General features: G+C 42.6%; 1 protein-coding gene across 1 annotated transcript in view; it reads right to left on the reverse strand.

Moving 5' to 3' along the window:
- LOC126397843 (calsyntenin-2-like) overlaps window positions 1-19,560 on the reverse strand; it is a 351,479-nt gene that overhangs the window by 141,720 nt on the left and 190,199 nt on the right. Inside the window, exon 3 of the mRNA XM_050056844.1 lies at window positions 11,915-12,110. Coding sequence (XP_049912801.1) covers window positions 11,915-12,110 — 196 coding nt within the window. The remainder of the gene's footprint in view (window positions 1-11,914; window positions 12,111-19,560) is intronic.

Consider the following 19,560-nt stretch of genomic DNA (forward strand, 5'->3'; position numbering starts at 1 on the left):
TCTTGTGATAGGTCTCAGCTCATAAGCAGGGGGTCCACAATGAGTCAGAGTGACACAGAAAGACAGCGGGGGGTTAAGTGACCCCATGGGTGCGAGAATGATCACAACACCACTAAACAAAGCGGATAAGAACCAGAGACACAAGGGTGGCTACTTAGAAGGAAGTCAAAGGTTAAACCAACTACATAGCCTCAGTGGATGAGGAAATTAAATCTTTGCGCCATTGTGATCATTCATAGTCATGAGAAACCATATCAGCTCAAGTTTTAGAAGCAACCGAAATGCACACTGACCATCTAGAGGCAGAGCATGTACAATCAGCTTTGGTACATCACTTCTAAGATGGATTTATACTTGTACGTCAGCTCTATGCAGACCCTACGCCGTAGCCTATGTACGTGGCCTATGCCATCGTGAGCATTTATACTTGTGCACTGGTGTGTCTGTGTCACTCTGCAGTTACACCTCCAAAACACTAGTTGGCGGTGGGGTTTTTGTGAAGTGCTGTAAAGTTTAGTTGATTCAAAACACACATTAAACACACATTAAACATGGCTTAACAGAGACAATTTCAAACTCAAGTACACAATTCAGCTTCACTATAACTCGCAGCATTCACAGACAAACACTTGTCTTTATCTGGACACATTTTCCCCACAAATACAACATGCTAATGTTATTAGCACAAGCCTATGGCATTTCACATTGTATAAATTAGCCTAGCGGCTAGCTGACTTTTCCTCTACTCATATGAAGCCAGGGACAACAGCAACATTTAACAAAGGTGACATGACAAAATGTTCACCAACAAAACAACTGTCTCATACTAAAGAAATTTTCCAATCAAATAAACATGCTAATGTTGTTAGCACAAGCCTATGGCATTTTACATTGTATAAATTAGCCCAGCAGCAAGCGGAGATTTCCTCTACTCATATGAAGCCAGGATAAATCACACACAAGACTTAAAATGCTATTTTGTGGAGGCTTTTTTGTCTTCACAATTTATTGTTTCTTATCTGTGTCAAATAATGTGTCAAATAGGTGTTTCTGCAGTCAACGGCAATGGTTAATATACTGTACATGACACTGAGGTGCACTAACATGAAATAATGGAAGGCATCACACTGGGCTTAAGTTAAAAACAATAATTATGTTAAACGATATAACATATTCCCCGCGTATACAGTATCCAACATGTGGTTAGCCCACAGTACGTTTATATGTGACAGCTGTCACAGGTTAAACTGTGGTTGTTACTGCCAACAGAGACTCCAGTCTGCAGTATAGTTCCATATAATGTGCTTCATTGCTAAATGATAGACTAACACATAATTGCATTACTTTAAAACCACATGAAGTTAAGTGGGTTTTTTTTCATTTTCACGAGACAAGAATGACTCATGAAGAATCACGGGTGGGTTAATAACTTCTCGGTTCGTGTTATGGAACGATTGTGGTCATGGTTACAAGATAGGTTCACAATTTTTCATGTGTGTCTTAAAATAATACATACACATCATGGTACATTAAAACAGTTTTTGAATGCTATTATCATTTCTCCTGTGTATAATGACCATTAAAACATCCCTTTCTGACGTGCTTCCAATATACAGGTAAGTGGTGGACAAAATCCACAGTCCCCCACATAAGTTCCTCCTTTGCTTCCAGCAGATAAGAGTTATCATTATTATGGTTACTATGTAAGGGATAATGTATAATGAGCCAGTGAATACTGTGAAAATAACTCCCCTGAAGCGGGAGTTATTTTCCCGCTTATTACACGGCTAATTATCAGTTAAATAAATAATGTTGTCTGCCTCCGCGAAGTGCATTAAAGCTGACCGGATTCGACAACTTTTGGTGAAAGTTTTGTACTCACCCAGGCTTAGTGGACTGAACGGAGGCATAAAACTCGCGTAAAATGTCATTAAGCATGACTGCCGAGGGTGTATTCAAATCCGTGTTCGTCATTAAGCATGACTGCCGAGGGTGTATTCAAATCCGTGTTCTTTTGTTTTTGGCAGAGAAAGTCCGTATTCTTATTCTTCAGCGGCATCCCATTCCTCAAAATCCTTATAGCTACTCTCCAAATAAGTTAAAAGAAATGTTAAAATCAGCCACTTCACTTCAACGCTGGGCTACATAGCAACTGTGTAATGACCGTTGCTACTAGCAACAGTAATATCAGACCGCTGAATGCCGCGACTGACCAATCAGAATACAGCATTTAATAGAGCCGTGTAATAAGCAACATTAATGTAAACATGAAAGTAATTTTCCTATCCTTATATTTTTGTTAAGCAATGGCAACCTTGTACACCTCACATTACCAGTTGGGCTCCTGGATGACAACTCATGTTGAGGAAGTCCAACACAGGTCGATAGGAGGGTTGTGAAGGAGTATTAGCTGACGAATGATGACCCCAAACACTAATGCTGATTTTACCTGCATTACTGTGTTGACCTGAATGGGATATCAGTCTTCCTGTGTTTATTTTTCTTCTCAAAACCAGAGTAATTATAATATTAACATACGATTAACTGCTAATTGAAACTGCATTGTTGAAGGTAGTAAATGACCTGAGAAGTTCAATTAATTCTAACAAATGTAATCGTCCTCATTCTGTTAGATTTGAGAGCTGTATTTGATGCAGTTGATAATGGCTTTTTAATTAACAGGCTTGAGAAATGGATCGGTCTCTCTGTTGTTGTGCTTGAGTAATATATTTTCTTCATACATGGTTCCTCTGGGAAATAGCTGTTGCCAGTATAATGTTGAATATCACTGTTATGCAGATGACACACAATTGTATGTCTCTATTTTGGCAAATGACCTCAGTTCTTTTAATGATTTTAGGCAGATACTGTTAGCACTCAGGTGTTCGTAGCCAACAATGCTATTTGCACCTGGGGTGTATACAGGCAATTTGGCTGTTTACACCAGGTGTATGTATTCCCGGGTGTCCTAGCAATGTTGGAATATGACATGAAGACAAATGGGTCTATTCAGCTTTCCTGCTGAAGTTTATGTACACAGTGTGCATTCAGCAGCCTTATACATCCTAAAACCTGAAAATAAAAAGTCAACTAAGTCTGAAAATCACCAATTTGTCCACCACATCTTACTCCTTCTCTGAACTGTGTCACTCTTTGTGATTCATTAACACATTCTCACTCCAATCTCGTCACATATTGATGTTTGGTTAGACTTTCCATGTCGAGATATGACGTGCAAGGTACCCTGGGTGCATTCGTTGTTGATGTTCTGGGATGCTGTGTCAACTTCTGGCTGTTTCATGCATTGTCCGATTCAAAATTCATTTCTGTTTTCACAGATAATATACAGTTTGCATACAGTCTCTCACAGGAATTGGCTTCACAGTTACATGTGAAGCGAACATCGGCCTCCAGGGTGAAAGTTGCTGGTTGTAGGACCCTTCCACCACCCGACCCGCTCACCCTACTTGGACTTCCACCCCCTTAACTTTTATTGTTGTCCCACCACGTTTCCCTGTGACACCAGGGGGCACATTAAACAATAACGGCATTCAAAAGCATGGCTTTATTTGTTGGTGTCTGAAGCTGGAAGTCACTGCCCAAGCACCTCTATTCAACAACTTCGGATTGAGACATTCTGGCAATGTGGGTTTTTTCTCGTAAATGTACCCCTTTAATCTCAGAGAATATTCAGGATTGGCTTGTTGGAGCCCTAACCATGACCTCTTTGCCCTAACCCTAATTGCTTTAGAACTTGACGTGCCAATGTGACAAGTTCTCGTCAATCACAGCATACAGTGGGATCCAGTAAAACGCGTTGAAAGGATGGGAATAGACACTCATATGATTTTTTATTAATTTATTTCTTTATTTTTATTACCTGTAACACTGACATCAAGATATGGATGAGTATGTTTCAAAAATGAGCAGAAAAAAATATCTTACTTGTAGGATGACATTTGTACAGACTGGCACAAGTTGCAGATCTGTGATTTTAGACACTAACCAAGATTTTTTTGCTATTTTAACAAGGCAACATTTATTAGAAGTTGGTTAAATGACAGCAACTTGCTTTTTACTAGGCTATTTAGAAAGTCAATAAGAAAATCACAGTTAATTAAGAATCCAGCAGCCACAATTCTGACTACTACAAAAAAGATATTACATTTCCCCACCGCTCGCAATACTGCATGTTTTAGAACTGATTTAAAGTCCTTTAACTTTTTTATAAAGCCTCACATAACCTACAGCAGCACCTCCCAGTAGCACTTAAACAAAAAAATAATGTTAATGGAGTGAGTTTCCAATCCATTAATGTCAGAAACACTGTTTACAGAAATACAACAAAATGTCATTTAGCCAATAAAAAGGAATGAGAAGATGTTTGCTGTCACATTTCGAAGATATAAATATCTCATTAGAAGATGAAATTGTGGCAAACGGTGGAGACGTGTGTCGGTGCCAGGTGTGAAACCAATCCAGCTAAATCATATGCAGACACAATCAGATATCTGCTGCATGTTAAAGCCAGGCGATGCATGTTAATGCCAGGTTAGTATTGTTCCCAGTGTATTACATATTCATTCACACCTATTATTTATCAACACTCAGCTACACACAGTCACTCAAAGAGAGTCGTTATTGAATGTCTTCGGTCCACACACACACACACACACACACACACACACACACACACACACACCTGCACACCCAGCACAAAGGCAAAGGACTCAATTAATCTTTGTCAAGAATTAGCCAGGAGGTTGAATCATCAATTTCCTTGTGTAAGACTGGAATGGAAATAAACAACCCTAACTATACCAATGGGACCAAATGGAATAGTAACCTCATCAATATGCAGGGAAATCCCACTTCCGCATCGACCAGAGCCCCGAAGCTCTAGCACAGAGCTCCAAGGGGGCCTGTGTAATCTCAATACCAGATGATTATAATGCGTAGTAATCCAGTTCAGTGTTTAGCTCCATGCCCAGATCCTGCTGTCTTCCCATCAGATAGTATAGATCAAACCAATGATGGATGGTTCGGACTATGATGCCTCAGAAAAGAGGAATAGAAAGGAAGTTATGTCCATTTGCTGCGCTGTGCTGACAAACTTCTAAGCGTCTGCTGACGTGCGGCGACGTCTGATCGTGGTTTGAATGTGGGATGCGAACGGGTGTCACTTTCTTTCGTCTGGTAACTGAAGCAGACAAGCACAGATGGTGCAGTTCCTGGCGGTGCATATTCATAATTGAAACGCGGAGAATATACTTTCTTATTACATTATGTTAGCTGAAGATAAACAACATATTCCTACACTAGATGTTTTTTTTCTTTCTTTCTTGCCAGGAATAATAATCACGTCAACTAACAGGTTTTGACAGAATGAGGTTTCACTCATATTAGCATCAAGTGTGACAAGCGTGAAGTTAAGATTCTTGGTAGAATAAAGCGCCGACACATTGACAGGGCTGCACTATCTATGTGGAGTCCCCTGGTCTTCTCACTGCAGAAATTTATCATGACAGCTTATGCTAACAAGGCCCAGCTTTTGGCCCACTTCTTCACTCATAAGAAAGTGACTTTTTGTTAATGTTGAGTGTGTTTTTAGGTGGTCGTGTGTGTGTGTGTGTGTGTATGTGTGTGTTTGTGTGAGAGTTGGTTATGCAAAATCAGCCTATCTATCCCCCGCTACGGTATTTGTCTTATTTATATGTAAATTTAGGTATATCAGTGTGAATTTGACTCAGCATTTGGGATTTGTGTGTGTGTTTTCTGTGAGTTTGTGTGTGTGGCTGTCCTTCAGCTAGCTGTTCGGTGAGATAATTAGCCTCTCCAAACTGCAGTGAGGCTAGGACACACAGGCCTCTAAGATTCGCTAATGATGACTTTAATAACGACTACGTTGCCAAGCACTGAGCATGTGTGTGTGCGAATGTGCATCTATCGGACACGATAAAACATCTGTGTGTCTCAATAACATCTACATTTTCTCTCTCACACACACACACACATTTGCAAACACACACTCTAAGGGGCACCTAACCCTGTTGTGAATGCATTACCCCCTCCGACAGCGTCCAGACACACAGGGTCGGTGTTAAATACACGAGTCATGGTTAGGTGCGAGTCCTGGAGAGGATTATGAATATGACATGCTTTGCAAGGCAGTGAGACGTCCCTTATGCCTAATTACTCCATAGCAACAGGAAGATCTTGCACAGAGCAAGGTGTGTGGGGAATGGCGAGGTACACACAGTACAGAGGAACTTCTAGTCTTCAGATGCTAATTAGTGAGATTATATGGTTGTTTTTCAGCGGTACCCACCCCAAAGGCCTTGAAAGGCTCGGTGCTTAAGTGGCAAGCTACACTGGTGCGTTTTGAGGATTCTACTCAAACAGGAGCAAATATTTTGCATGGTTTCCAGACCTTGGAATCTGCCTAATCCACAGAGTCAGACTTGACTGATTTGTCTGGCTTTGTGACATTAAATAAATATGATCCACTGAGCACCATGGGGACCACTGATGAGCCAATCAGCACTATGGGAGCACATTGTCAAACTATTTCAAAGCGTTGAGTTGCAGCAGCGTGAAGCTAAGTAAAAGTCAAAGTGTAAATAATAAGAGTTTCAGACTTGTATCAGGAAAGTCAGAGCTAGTTAAGGGCTAAACCGAACAGATATGTTTATAGCTTTCTTTAAAAATATTTAGCTCCCTGATATCTATAGGTAGTGTGTTCCATAGCTTAATTGACAAAGACTGCATCCCTGATCTTCTTCTGGCTGTTGCTGGGAACCTCCAATTAACCAGCAGCAAATGGTCGCAGTGTTCTTGGAGGCAAATAGTTAACAAGGGAGTTAGCGATGTAGCTCGGTCCAAACCCATTTAGTGCTTTGTATACAAGGAGGAGGAGCTCAAAATCAGCATCATTACTACAAAATCCCAGTGGAAATCGAGAATCGGCACGTCTGTCCTCTACTTCCTACACCCTTCCCCTCATCCTTCCTTCCTTGAGCCAATATGTTTACTTCTGATATGCTGTATCATAGCAACTAGGTACATCTAATTCATCCCACCTGAAAAACACGCCGTGCCTCCAAAGCGCTCTCAAACACGCTCTCAAGTGCTCTCAGCTGGATGTTTTCTAAGGATGCTAAACTTAGTGCTTTATAGTCAGTGCTAATATCAGAGTGCTAACATGCTCACAGTGGCAATACAAATATGCTGATATTTAGCAGGGAAAATATTTACTATGTTCATCATCTAAGTTTAGTGTGTTAGCATTTGCTAATTAGCATTAAACACAAAGAACGGCTGGTGATGGAAACAACATAAGTGTTATGGGTCAGAAACGAAAGCATTAGAGACATTTAGGTTTCGTCAGTGTCACTGCAGTGCATCTTGAGAGGGACATGAATGCATGTCCGAAAGTTTTGTTTTTGAGATATTTCTGTCTGTCATCCATGAAGCCATCCTGCTACTAAAGCTCAAAATCTTTGTTCTATTTTGAAGTAGCTTTGAGGATGATGAAATCATCTTATTCAACTCTGTCTCACAGTATGTTCTGTACAATGTTGTTCCATTTGGCAAATGCTGCATCATTTTATTTCACCAAAATACAGCATGTACACAACAATCAGGTTTTCCTTTGCAGATGAACTCGAGTTAGGTTGTGATGATTTCATTTTCTGCACACCAGATGATTCTTCTCAGAAAGACCAGCGGTACTTGACACCAATTAAATTTTTTCATTAATGTCTGGGCTGAATTACGATTGTGTTACATCAATATACAGACACTAAATGGACATTCATCACATTTATGGGTCTTTACGACAAAGGCTAAGTGCACTTCACAGTTCAGTACAAAATGTTCATTTGGCAGAGGTCAGCCCTCCAGTGTTGTAGATTAATTTGTGTTTCATTTAAAGCTGACCTGAGCAGAAACAGTCTCAAGGAGTTTAAGGTGAATTCATTTGAGCTTTGCACTTTGCTGACAAGTGACTAAAGCTTCCACGGGCAGCCAAGTAGAATATCTCAGAGGGCAGAGCGAAGCGCTGTGATTCAGAAGTGGAGAATGTGCACGCTGTTATATTGGTGCTCTGACTCAAAAAAACACAGTCATTAACGTCAGTGTTTATGAAGCCGTCTGTTGCTGCAGTGTCTGGCAAAGTCACCGCGGCCGGAGGAATATCACACTTTTACTGGCTTTGCAGAATGATGCATGCATTCAAAGTTTGACATGACATTTTGAAGAGGAAACAACATTTCATTTTTTGTGGGGGAAAAATAAAATGCATTTCTGTCACACTGAGAGACAGATTTGTACAGCCAGGGCAGGGAGCGCATCCATTTGTGAGCGCAGAGACAGTCTGACAAAATATTCAAACACTGGAGTCTGTAACAGAGACAGAGGGACTGACAGAAAGAAGGACGTAGTCAGACAGCAGGAGCTAGCTGAGCCGTAGCAGGGTAGGGGAAAGAAAAAAAGAAAAAGTGAGAAGTAGGGCAGAAGCCAGTGGTAAGCAGAGCAGGGAGGGATAGAGGATAGAGGGTGAAGTTTAAACTCATCCCGTGTCACTCCTGATCCTCTCCCCTGTCCTCTTTAGCTGCTAATTTTCTTGACTGCTTTCCTTCTCTGCTGTTGCCGTGTCATGTGTAATTTGAGTGCAGCCTTAGGCGGAGATTCTTCTTCCTCTTCCCTGTTAGCTTCTTTCTAAATCGGAGAGAGCGGGCGGTACGATGCAGCGCGGAGCGGTGAAAGGCCAGCCTCATCCTTTGAGAGTTGCCAGCGAGAGGACAGGCCATTAAGAGTGTCCCCAAATTCACTTCCCCTCCAGCATCGGCCTGTCTGTACACACCGACCAAAGTGGGTCTGCGTCACAGCGGGCAGTGAGTTATGTTGATAGAAAGTAATAGTGTGACATAACAGAATGCCTGGGTGCTTAAAAGGGATATAAAACATGATCAACAGCATGGAAATAGTAGCACAAATCCATCAGCCTTTTTACCTTGCACACACACACACACACACACACACACACACACACACACACACGCTTCTAACAGCAAACAAGATACAGTAAATACAAGTTACGCTCTACTGATTTAAAACTTTCACCGAGGCTAGAAACCCCTGCTGCTATAATTCCAGGTATAGCGTGTAAAGAGTTTGTGTGTGTATGTGTGTGTGTGAGCATCTATAAGCTAGACAAGATGATAGATTCCTGTGCTTGGCTCCATTGTTGGCGGAGGTGAGAGGGTTGAGCGGTAACACACAGAGGGAAGATGTGCAGCACACAGCGGACAGAGGTAGTTGTCTGAAAGGCTGAGCGGAGAGCAATTTCAGACAGAAGCTGCTTTCAGGAGGGCCAACAAAGTGTGACAAATTGTTTTTATCAGTTGACCTTTTTAAAGGAGTCTATGGTGCTTGTGGAGGTGGAGGTGGGTGTTGTGCTGCATCTGTGCTGGCATGGATGGTCCTCTGAACAGTCTGGGATTACACTGTAGCCAAGAGGATGGCAGGAGAGAAAAGAGCTGAAGGCATAATGTGTTGAGTAATATTTAACTTGATAGGGAGAGCTTTCTTCAAGCACTTTGTGTGAAAATAGAATTAGAAAGGCATCTTTCCTTTTTAAAATGACAGACTATCATAGGTGGGAGGAAGGTAGACTTGAGTGTGCACTTAGTTATCTTTCAAAATAAAGTTAGACAGGCCCCACAGTCCAGTTTAAAGCCTGCACCATCATTAATCAGTGTTACATGCAAGAAGAAAATATCAAGTAGGTATAGTGCAGATTTATTATTCTAATTATTGAGGTTACTTTTTAGGCACTTCTACTTTATTATGATAGTGATAAGAGAGACAGAAAAGGCAGCGGAGAGTGAGGCCTAGGCTCCTTGATATGCAGCAACTAGTCCAGGCCGCACTCATGTCCAGGCCCCCACAGTAAGGACACAGCCGTAATGGTATACGCTCTACCAGGTGAGCTAAAAGGTCCCAGGTATTACTGTATTTAACTTAAAGGTGCCTTTGGAGAACCTCACCAATGCAACACAATCAGTAAAACTGCAATTATATGCACAGTGACATACTTTTATGCATGTTTTTGACATTTAGTCATAAAGCTAGACTGAGTCTAGAGTCTAAATTGTGTTTATGCTGCTCGTTTTCACTTTGAAGACGTCGAATACCGTCGCTTTGTGAGTGATTTCTGCGTCAGACACCTGACTCCGAAAGCCACCTTTCGCAGCGGTATGATACGCCTCCGGGTGGTGTCAGTTTGTAACGCAGCTGGATGTACCCACATTTCACGGTGTTAGGTATGTTGCTGGACAGCCAGACAGTACCTGTTGCATCAGTATGATACAAGGACGGGTGGCGTCACTTCATAGCGCAGCTGGACGGCACCTGTTACGGCAGTATGATACGCTGCTGGATGGTGTCAGTTTGAGATGCTGCCTAAATAATAAAAAGAACTGGGAAGTCCCTATAGGGTGGGCAGGAGGGATGGAGGATGTGTCCAAAATGCTGCCAGTAACAATGTAATATAAAGTAGTGGTTCCTAGCTGGTCCAGCCACAGGATCCAGAGTTCTCTGTCTGCTGGTGACTCAATCTACAGCAGAAAATGGCACTTCAAAATAAAAGCTCTGTGCTGGAAATTCAGTGTGCTTAAAAATTAAGCAAATTTTTTTTTTACATACATGAGACATTTACAGGTCACTTGTGGTCTATTCAGAATAAACCTGCGACCCACTTTTGGACCGCAACCCACCAGCTGGGAACCACTGATATAAAGAGCTGGAAAGTCCTTATATGTATGGGCTGGTCCAACAAACCCAGGACTTTCACCCGGGAAGCAAACAAATTGTGTTTACGCAGCTCGTTTTTATTCCAAAGTCCTTTGATACCCGATTTTCAAAGTATTTTCAAAGTCTTTAAGTGTATGGTGGGCGTAAACCAACATATGTGCCATATCGTAGGCAACTGGACTTGCTTGAATTTCTTGAAGACGTTTCGCCTCTCATCCAAGATGAGATGTTTACTGTCTACCCACTTTGCTTCTTCTTGTTTGGTCCTGGAGAAAGTGCAAGTATTTGTTGTCGACAATGTTCATGTCATTGAACCTCAGTATTTCCATGAGCCAAACTTATGATGATATTAAACATGTTTGATTTTGTAGGGACGTCAAGATGAGAAAAAGACTGACTTAAGACAGTGAGGCCACCATAAGTAGCAGCCCTGCTGATCTGAAGAATCTGCACCTGATTATCTACTTTCCCTTTTGTTGAGAATCACTTAGTGGACAATTTCCAGAGAGTTTTTCATTGGATCATCCATGAATTTGAATGAGAATGTCTTTGACACATGGTGTTAAGGTGCTGCTTGAACTAGATATTAGCCCCAAATACTCATTACCATTCTGAGTATTCTCTGAGTATACTAACTACGATTCTGAGCCATTCTCCCTTCTATCCGTAGTCATCCCTACCTTCATTTGCACCCACACACATGAACTATTTATGCTCAGAAAATGTCTATTGAGAGTTATAAAGAGCCAAATCTGTCATACTTTTTAAGCCACTGATGTTTTCTGGCACAGTTTATTATTTGATTGGACTTTAGCCTTTGTCTAAATGAATGATGAATTATTCAATATGTAAGTGTAGTTATATATAATTTAGCATTCTAGCATTTTATATGAATTATGAAAAGTCTTGTTTGTTTAATTGCCTGTTGTATTTTCCTTGGAGGTTTTCTCTTTGTATAAGCACGGCAGATCTGTCCTGAAATTCACACAAAGGCACAACATCTATCAAAGGAATCCCACTCTTTGTCTGGAAAGGATCGTGAGGTACTGTGCATGTACTTGTGCGTTCTGTCAGATTTCAGTAGTACAGTCGTACTCACTTGTGGGACTTCTTGCCCTCCGTGCCACCGGGGCCAGAGCCGCAGTCGTGAGCCTGGATGATGAAGGTGTATTCCTTCTGCAGCTCGCAGTCCACCAGGCCGCGGGCCCTCAGCTGGCCCTCACCAGACGTACCGTTCAGCACCACTGCCTCGAACGGAGCCTCCAGCCCGTGGATGTTGAACGCACAGATCTCCCCTGGAGATGAGGAAGGCAGGAGGGAGGAGGTGGAGAGAGAAACAGGAGGTCAGTGTTAATCACAGTAAATCAGGTGGAATACAGGTGGAGAATCAAAGACACTGACTTGGGGATGTTGGAGAAAAAAGTGAGACGACTGAAGTTTTTCAGTGCAACAAACTTTATTTTTAATGTAAATTTCTTGTTTCTTTTATTGTACACACTGATTATTTTCAATTTATTTTTCTGTTTTTTTAATTTTTTGTTTTATTTTCTAATTTATTTTTTTCTCTTTTTTCTTTTTCTGAAACTGAATTATTTCTTTTTTCACCACTATCACTAAGTCAGTGTGAAGCCACATGATTTCATTGCAATCTGTTCTGTCTGCTCCATTTTTATGAAAGTGTTTGAGCGAGTGCAAACTTCAATAACTTCTCTCTTCCCAATGTTCCCAGGCAGTCCTGGAGGTTACACTAGCAACTTCACGCTGCAAACGTCTATCACCTCTGGAATACTGCTTAGTCACATTAATCACAGTAAATCAGGTGGAGTACAGATGGAGAATTAAAGATAAGTGGGTGTAGAAGAATGGTTAAATCGAAAATATCTTGTTTCTTTTGTTGTGCACATTCTATTTATTTATTTTTATTTATTTATGTATTTTTAATTTTTTTTTAGATCATTTTTTTCTTTTTTTTGGAACTGAATTATTTCCTTTTTCACCAATATCCCAAAGTCAGAGTAGAGCCACGTGATTTCTTTGCAATCTGTTCTGTCTACTCCATTTTTCTGAAAGTCTTTGAGTTGTTGTCTAACACAGTTTTGAAGTGGAAGAGGGATTGTGTCAGTCGCTGAGCCTGCACACTGAGGAACGCATCGTCCAAAATGCCTGTGCCTGCTACTCTCCTGCATTATAAATGCATAAAGATACAGCGAGTGCAAACTTCAATAACTTCTCTCTTCCCAATGTTCCCAGGCAGTCCTGGAGGTTACACTAGCAACTTCACGTTGCACACATCTATCACCTCTGGAATACTGCTTAGTCAAGGGAAGCTGCAGAACAGAGTCCATTCAAGAAGTGTGTGAATGCTACAGGAGAGCTGGGTTAGCATAAATAGGCTTTCACTGAGTTTTCCCCCTGTTGGGTAATTGCTACTCTCACTTTAGAGTTACGTAGGCTATGCAATGTTGAAAACAAACTGTGATACAGACAGAGCGCAGCAGCAGAAACTCACACTGGAGGTTTATAAATAGATCATATTCCCGGCAATGCGTCTTCTGTCTAATTGCTCTTGTGAAAAACACCAAGGGCATCCCTGCTGTTTGCCCCCCCAGCAAGACATTCTCTGTAGCTCACTGAAAAAACAACAAACAGCACAATTGAGTTACACGAGGCTCGAATAAAACTACGACGTCTCAAAGTCACCCTTGTGGAGAGATACAGAGGGAGAAAATCCATTTAAATCCAGAGTGAGCAGCTGACAAGAGCAAAACAAAAGAGCCAAGAGGTGGGTGACATTTATTAGCAGGCCGTATAAAGAGAGCGGTCCATTTGCAGAGTTGGTGAGGGAAGTTGTTCCTTTTTCTTTTTTCTTCTTCCTGGCGACTTGACGTCCTCGTCCACTAGTGGGATTTCAGGAAATCACTTAACACGTCCGGCTCACACTCTGACCTGTGACAGCTAATTGCGCTGATATCACTTGAACTAACAGCAAAGACTAAATTGGATTCCCAAGCAGCTTTGTGTGCGCATTGCTCCTGGCAAGTTCTGATAAGAGCAACTTTATTTTCTACCGCCTTCCCCTTTTCTCTCCCCTTTCATCCTGCTTCTGTCATAATCCCCTCCACCTCACCCCACCTCACCCCACCTCCCATTACCCTCCCTTCCTCGCTTCCTGTTGGGGCAGGGGCTCTGAAATGACAATTTGCCCACAGAGGAGCTAACGGCAAAATAATAAAGAAAGAGTAGAAAATGGGAAAAGGAGAACAGAGAATGAGAGAATAGGGAGGGGGTTGTCGACACTGTCTGCATACTGTAAAGACTCCCCCCTATGTATTGCCTGAACAATGACTTATCAGGGTTAAATGGGCCCCCACATTATGGAGAAGCATGGCTTGCCGGGGAGAGCAGAATCATAAAATGGCATTGAGCAAACGGTGTGCGACGGGGAGTGACAGAAGATGCAACAGTCTTGATGTGCTGCTTCTCTCAATGGTGCACCACTGTACAAAACAGGCAAATGGAAAATCCATCACCGCCGGAGCGAGAAATAAATCCAATATACACAGGCAAGTGCAGAGGCTTCCCATCAGGGTGAATATGCTGAGGATATGCTGATGGCACACGCCCACAGCTGAGACCGGGTGGCCCCGACATGCTCCTCGTGATTTAATTGTAGCTGATGGGGGAGCGGGGAGACGGGTCAAGGTGACTGCAGAAGGAGGACCTCCTCCTTTAGAGACTCAAATGAACACTCAAACTGCTCTGGAGGGGGGCAACAGACCTGTGGCTTTTCTTCTTCTTATACATCCGCCTATCACTTCACTCCAGACCTGATAAGTGTTCTGCCACCTGCAGAGAGGCAAAGATGGCTGGTGGAGGAGGGAGGGACGAGGGTGGGAGTGCTGGCCCCGGCGGCAGCCGAGGAACAGATGTTGGGCGGCTGGCACTTGGCAGAGGCAGAGAGCTCACAAACGCTAATTACTGCGCTAAACTGTTAGCTAAATATGTGTCTCCGTGTCACATTAGGCTTTTAAGAGGTAGATTTATGGTCAAAAGGAACTCTGTCTTCTTGAAGGGGGGCCGTTTAAAACTAATGGATGCAAACTAATGGATATGGGTGCTGCAGTGCTATTTCTTTATTAGTTTATTTGCTGGCTTATCATCAGTGTTTGGCTATTTGGCATAATGAATGGTTTTTATGATCTCCAGTACTCCACTATGTAGGATGTCTGAAACATTTTTACCCTATATGCTTCACACACTTACCCAGTAAAACTTTGATACTCACTTATTTGACTTTTTAGACACCCTCTATTTCTTTCCACTACCTTATTCTCTACTGCCGTGATTACTAACTTTCCCCTTGGGCACCATTTCATTTTCATTTAATCAAGTTTAAATATTAATGACTGTCTATTAGTCAGTGGGAGTGTGTGCTCAGGACTTAAGCTGCTGTCCTGTTGGTGTCAGAAGTCGTGTGGTGCTCGACACCTCAAGGGAATCTGGCACCCGTCCACACTAGACTATCTTTGAGGACACAGAGCTCATTATCAGTGAAGGCAGAGATGCTTTACTGGCAACGGTGGCCTGTGTTTGCAGAGCTGGAGGACTGTGACAAAGTATCGAGGGCCACAGCGCCTCGGGGCCCCAAGTTATTATCAAGGCTGACAGAGCATTGCTGATGAGCTGCCTGCATCCGAATATACACACAAGCTGCTTTAGCTGAAAAGGCGCTCTCGCACATAAGTGCATAGATATGCACGGCAGCTGTTTACTGAGCATTTGAGTGAGAGGTAAGAGTGGAGATATCAGGCGGGAAACAGTTGCACCGCTGAGAGGATGAGGAGGAAGAGAAAGATATGAGGGGAGATGAAAGGAGGAGCTGGGAAGGATGGGAACATGGCCACTGCCTTAGGGCAGCTCCGATCTCCCTACTGGAGAGTGACCAAAGCAGCAGCATGAATACACGCGCACACATTTACTCAAACTGTGCCAGTTCAGTAGCTCTAATCAGAGCTGACATGCCTTTCATCCTCCTACTGTTGGAACATACACCGCAGAGACAGCAAGTAAATCAGATTACTGGATATCACTGTTACTGAACACATTCTGGATCAGGCATCAGTTTGCTGGCACTAAAATGTTTGCACCCACATTATCTTAATATTTTCACTTGCCATTATTAGTAAATCAAGCCTATTTGCACAAGAGTTGCTGTCTACTTTGTGGTTTACACAGTTGTCATGATTTCAGCTGCTTTTCCAATTTGGATTTGGCATGAAATTATCTCTTGTATTAGTCACCCGCCTACCCCGCTAATTCTCCCTCTCATTTTAGTCACAAAAACACAATCGCACATCCACAAGCACTCTGGGATACACGGACACACGCACACACACACACACACACACATACACACACCGACCCTCTCAGCTGCAGTGCAGAGATAGACTGTCAGCCTCATAACTCTGCAGAGGGCCGAAATTGAAAATGCTGTAATTATGCTCTTCATGAAATTAGCCAGCCGAGGAAAAAACACAAATGAGAAGCTGTCCATTCTGGAGATAAGGATTAATACTAATCAAGCCTGCATGTTCTGACTAGAAACCAGGAGCTGTGTTTGTGTACAGTGTGTGTGTGTGTGTGTGTGTGTATGAGTGCGGGTCGAATGGGGGATTTTTAATTAAAGACACACTTTCTTAGGAGTTTAGAGGGGAGGGAGTGTGTTTGGGTGTGTGACTGTTGCAGAAGGGGAGGGGCGGGTGAGATGATTTACTCGACCTCACGGTTGCCACCCCTCGTCTCCTCACTGTTAATTACATTAAAGGCTCCTCTCACAGAGTTAATGACATCCTGCTGTCTTCTAACAGAGTGAACACCAACCCTCTGTGTGTGTCAGAGTGAAGGGTGGAGGACTGAACCTGTCAATCAAGATCTCACATTGAGGCAGCAGTAGGTGGGCTCTGGGGCGGTTCTAGAAATTCTGGGCCCCCTGGAAACAGCTCACGAGGGCCTTAAAAGAGTAAATATCCACAATCCCTGGCATGTTTCAGGGCCCCTGTCAGAGTCTGGATGTCTTGAATCACTCTTGGGTTCTTTCCCCAATGTTTTTTGCCTTTCCTTTCGATGGACAGTTTGACAGTTGCGCGACGAGCTACCAAGTAGGGTTTTTTTCCTGCATAGAGAATTGTGAGGCAGCTGCCTCCGTCAAATTTCATGCCGCCCCCAGCTTTCGACAAAACTCTGAGGGGTTTTCTTTATGGAAAGAAAATATTTTAGAACAACCATTGCACTTAGTGGATTTCTGTCATTTGTAACTACAATAGCTGCATTAGGCTGATGTGGCGGGGCTGTATCGTAAGCAGCACACTGCACCGGGAGAGGTGCTGCAGCAACTGTCAAAGAGGAAGAAAAGAGCTGTCTGTTTATGGCTGGACTGCAGCAAAGCGAGGGTCAGCCCCATAAATGGAAAAGTCTCTCACTCGGTGACTGACTGACTCAGTGGGTGGTGAAATCGTAGAGTTCTGGTGCTTCTTCATCCTCAGCAGTGTTTCCTCTGGTAACATCTTGGCCACCATATAGCCAACAAAAAAGAATCGCAAAAGAAAACAAAACTTCTTTTTCCTCCCGTTCAGTGTTTTATATAGTTTTATATTCCCCACTGGTGTGTGTAAATGCTGCACCATGCACCTCTACATGAGTGCCTGAACCAAAGACGATATAAATTTAATGGACTCAGCCATTGTGACTTCACCCATTGGTTCATAGCCTCCTGTTTTGAAGCCTTGAATTTGGCATTTTGGGTGTCGCCATCTTGGATTTCTGGAGCCAGAAGTAACAAACAGCCTGTCACTCAAGGCAGCCATGCTCTTAATTTCTTTAGGTCATGATAAAATGTAAACTCCTGTGTACTCCTGTCCAGTTGTCATAAATGGGGAGATAAGCTGTGGACACCAAAACCATTTTTTGTATCAGGCTGTTAACATGTTTATTTCTGCTGTAAAGTTGGTCATTGTGTCTCTGTGGGGACTGACTTGCTTAAGGAGCCAGCCTCAAGTGGCCATTAGGGGAACTGCAGTTTTTGTAATTTTTTACATGGCTTCATTTTTCAGCCCCGGGGACTGCCGCTTGTCCTAAACACACATCTATGTTTACACCACAAAGAAGTTTATTTTTATCAACAATTTTACCACTTTATCGACTACAAAAGTTTGAATGAACACCTGCAAAGCTATTGGTTCATTACATTTTAGAACATGATTCACGCATCTGAACATGCCATTTCGTCAAGGTCTTCTTCAAACACCCTTAGTCTGGACCCTCTCCTGGGACCACTTTGCCTTGGGAGACCCTACCAGGGGCTATTAGCCCCGTCAACAAAGCTCCCAGGATTACAGGGACACCCTAACCCTCCAACACGTTAAAGTGGCAATTTTCGGAGGAGCATGGGCACGTCCCACTGGTAGGAGGCCCCGGGGCAGACCCAGGACACGCTGGAGGGATTACATATCTCATCTGGCCTGGAAACGCCTTGGGATCCCCCAGGAGGAGCTGGAAAGTGTTGCTGGGGAGAGGGATATCTGGGTGCTTTGCTTGGCATGCTGCCCCTGCGACCAGCCCTGGATAAGCGGATGGATAGAGTGGCTATCTAATTAACTGAAGTGTCTTGTAAAAGTGTGTGAGAGGGAACTGCTTAAAATACAATTAAAACAATGTTTTAATGCCTCAAAAACAGGAAGAGATCTACATTTACATAAATAACATTTTGCCTGCAGAGTCAAACTGATTTACAAGATATTAAGTATATCAATATATTTTTGGTTGTGTTCCCAGTTTTAAACATAGTTTAATCATGTCAGGTGATATACTACTTCACCACTGCAGAAAATTGCAGATGCACATTTAATATCCAGGAATTTACACTGTAGTGACCACTGACCATCTCTGTATCAAATTTGGCCACAATCTAGTAACTAACAACTGTCATTTTTTTCAATCACATAATCATTAGAAGCCCTTAAATATGTTGCTTGTAAAAAGTGTTGAAGGCACTTCGTCTCTTCATGTACCTTTTGTATCTTTATGTATCCATATATGCATAAAGTCATCCTTTCAAAATGGGATTTGGGATGATAAACTAACCCTGCCCATCATGTAAAACCACACCTGACAGTGAGCAACCTCATAAATTGTGGTGAATTAAAGTTGGTCTGATGCAGAGAAATGTCACCGGCAGCAGCTTTTAGTCCGAATCACCACGCCTGTACTCCTTAATCTCCTCTCCCTGCACGTTTCACTGGACAGCAGTGTTCCTGCTCCTGAAAACATCAATGCTATTTTGTCTTAGCAGCTTGAAAGGCCTGTTAGCTCTGCGGTTGCAATACACCCACCTCCCCCTATATGTCAATAAAGTTAATCACAAACCCCAGCGGGCGACGTGTCAATTACTCCGGCATGGACTTGGAGCCGAGCCCAAGCGCTGCCGTGCAGGCATCAAACTATCAATGACAAACTGGCACCCAATGCAGCACCAGCCAGAACATTACAGTAAACACAAACACCTCCATTTAATCAGCCGGCTTGATGGTTAGGTTTACTCAGAAACAATTCACTCAAGCTTTTCAGTCAGTGATGGCTGTTGTTAATTTCAGACCACGTAGGACAAATTTGACACTTTAAACTATATCCATTAAGTGTTCATTGTGAGGAAATTACATTTTGCAATATGGGAGTAAATTATGTTAATAT

This window comes from Epinephelus moara, chromosome 2 (assembly GCF_006386435.1).
Source record: "Epinephelus moara isolate mb chromosome 2, YSFRI_EMoa_1.0, whole genome shotgun sequence".
In the NCBI taxonomy this organism is placed as follows: Eukaryota; Metazoa; Chordata; class Actinopteri; order Perciformes; family Serranidae; genus Epinephelus; species Epinephelus moara.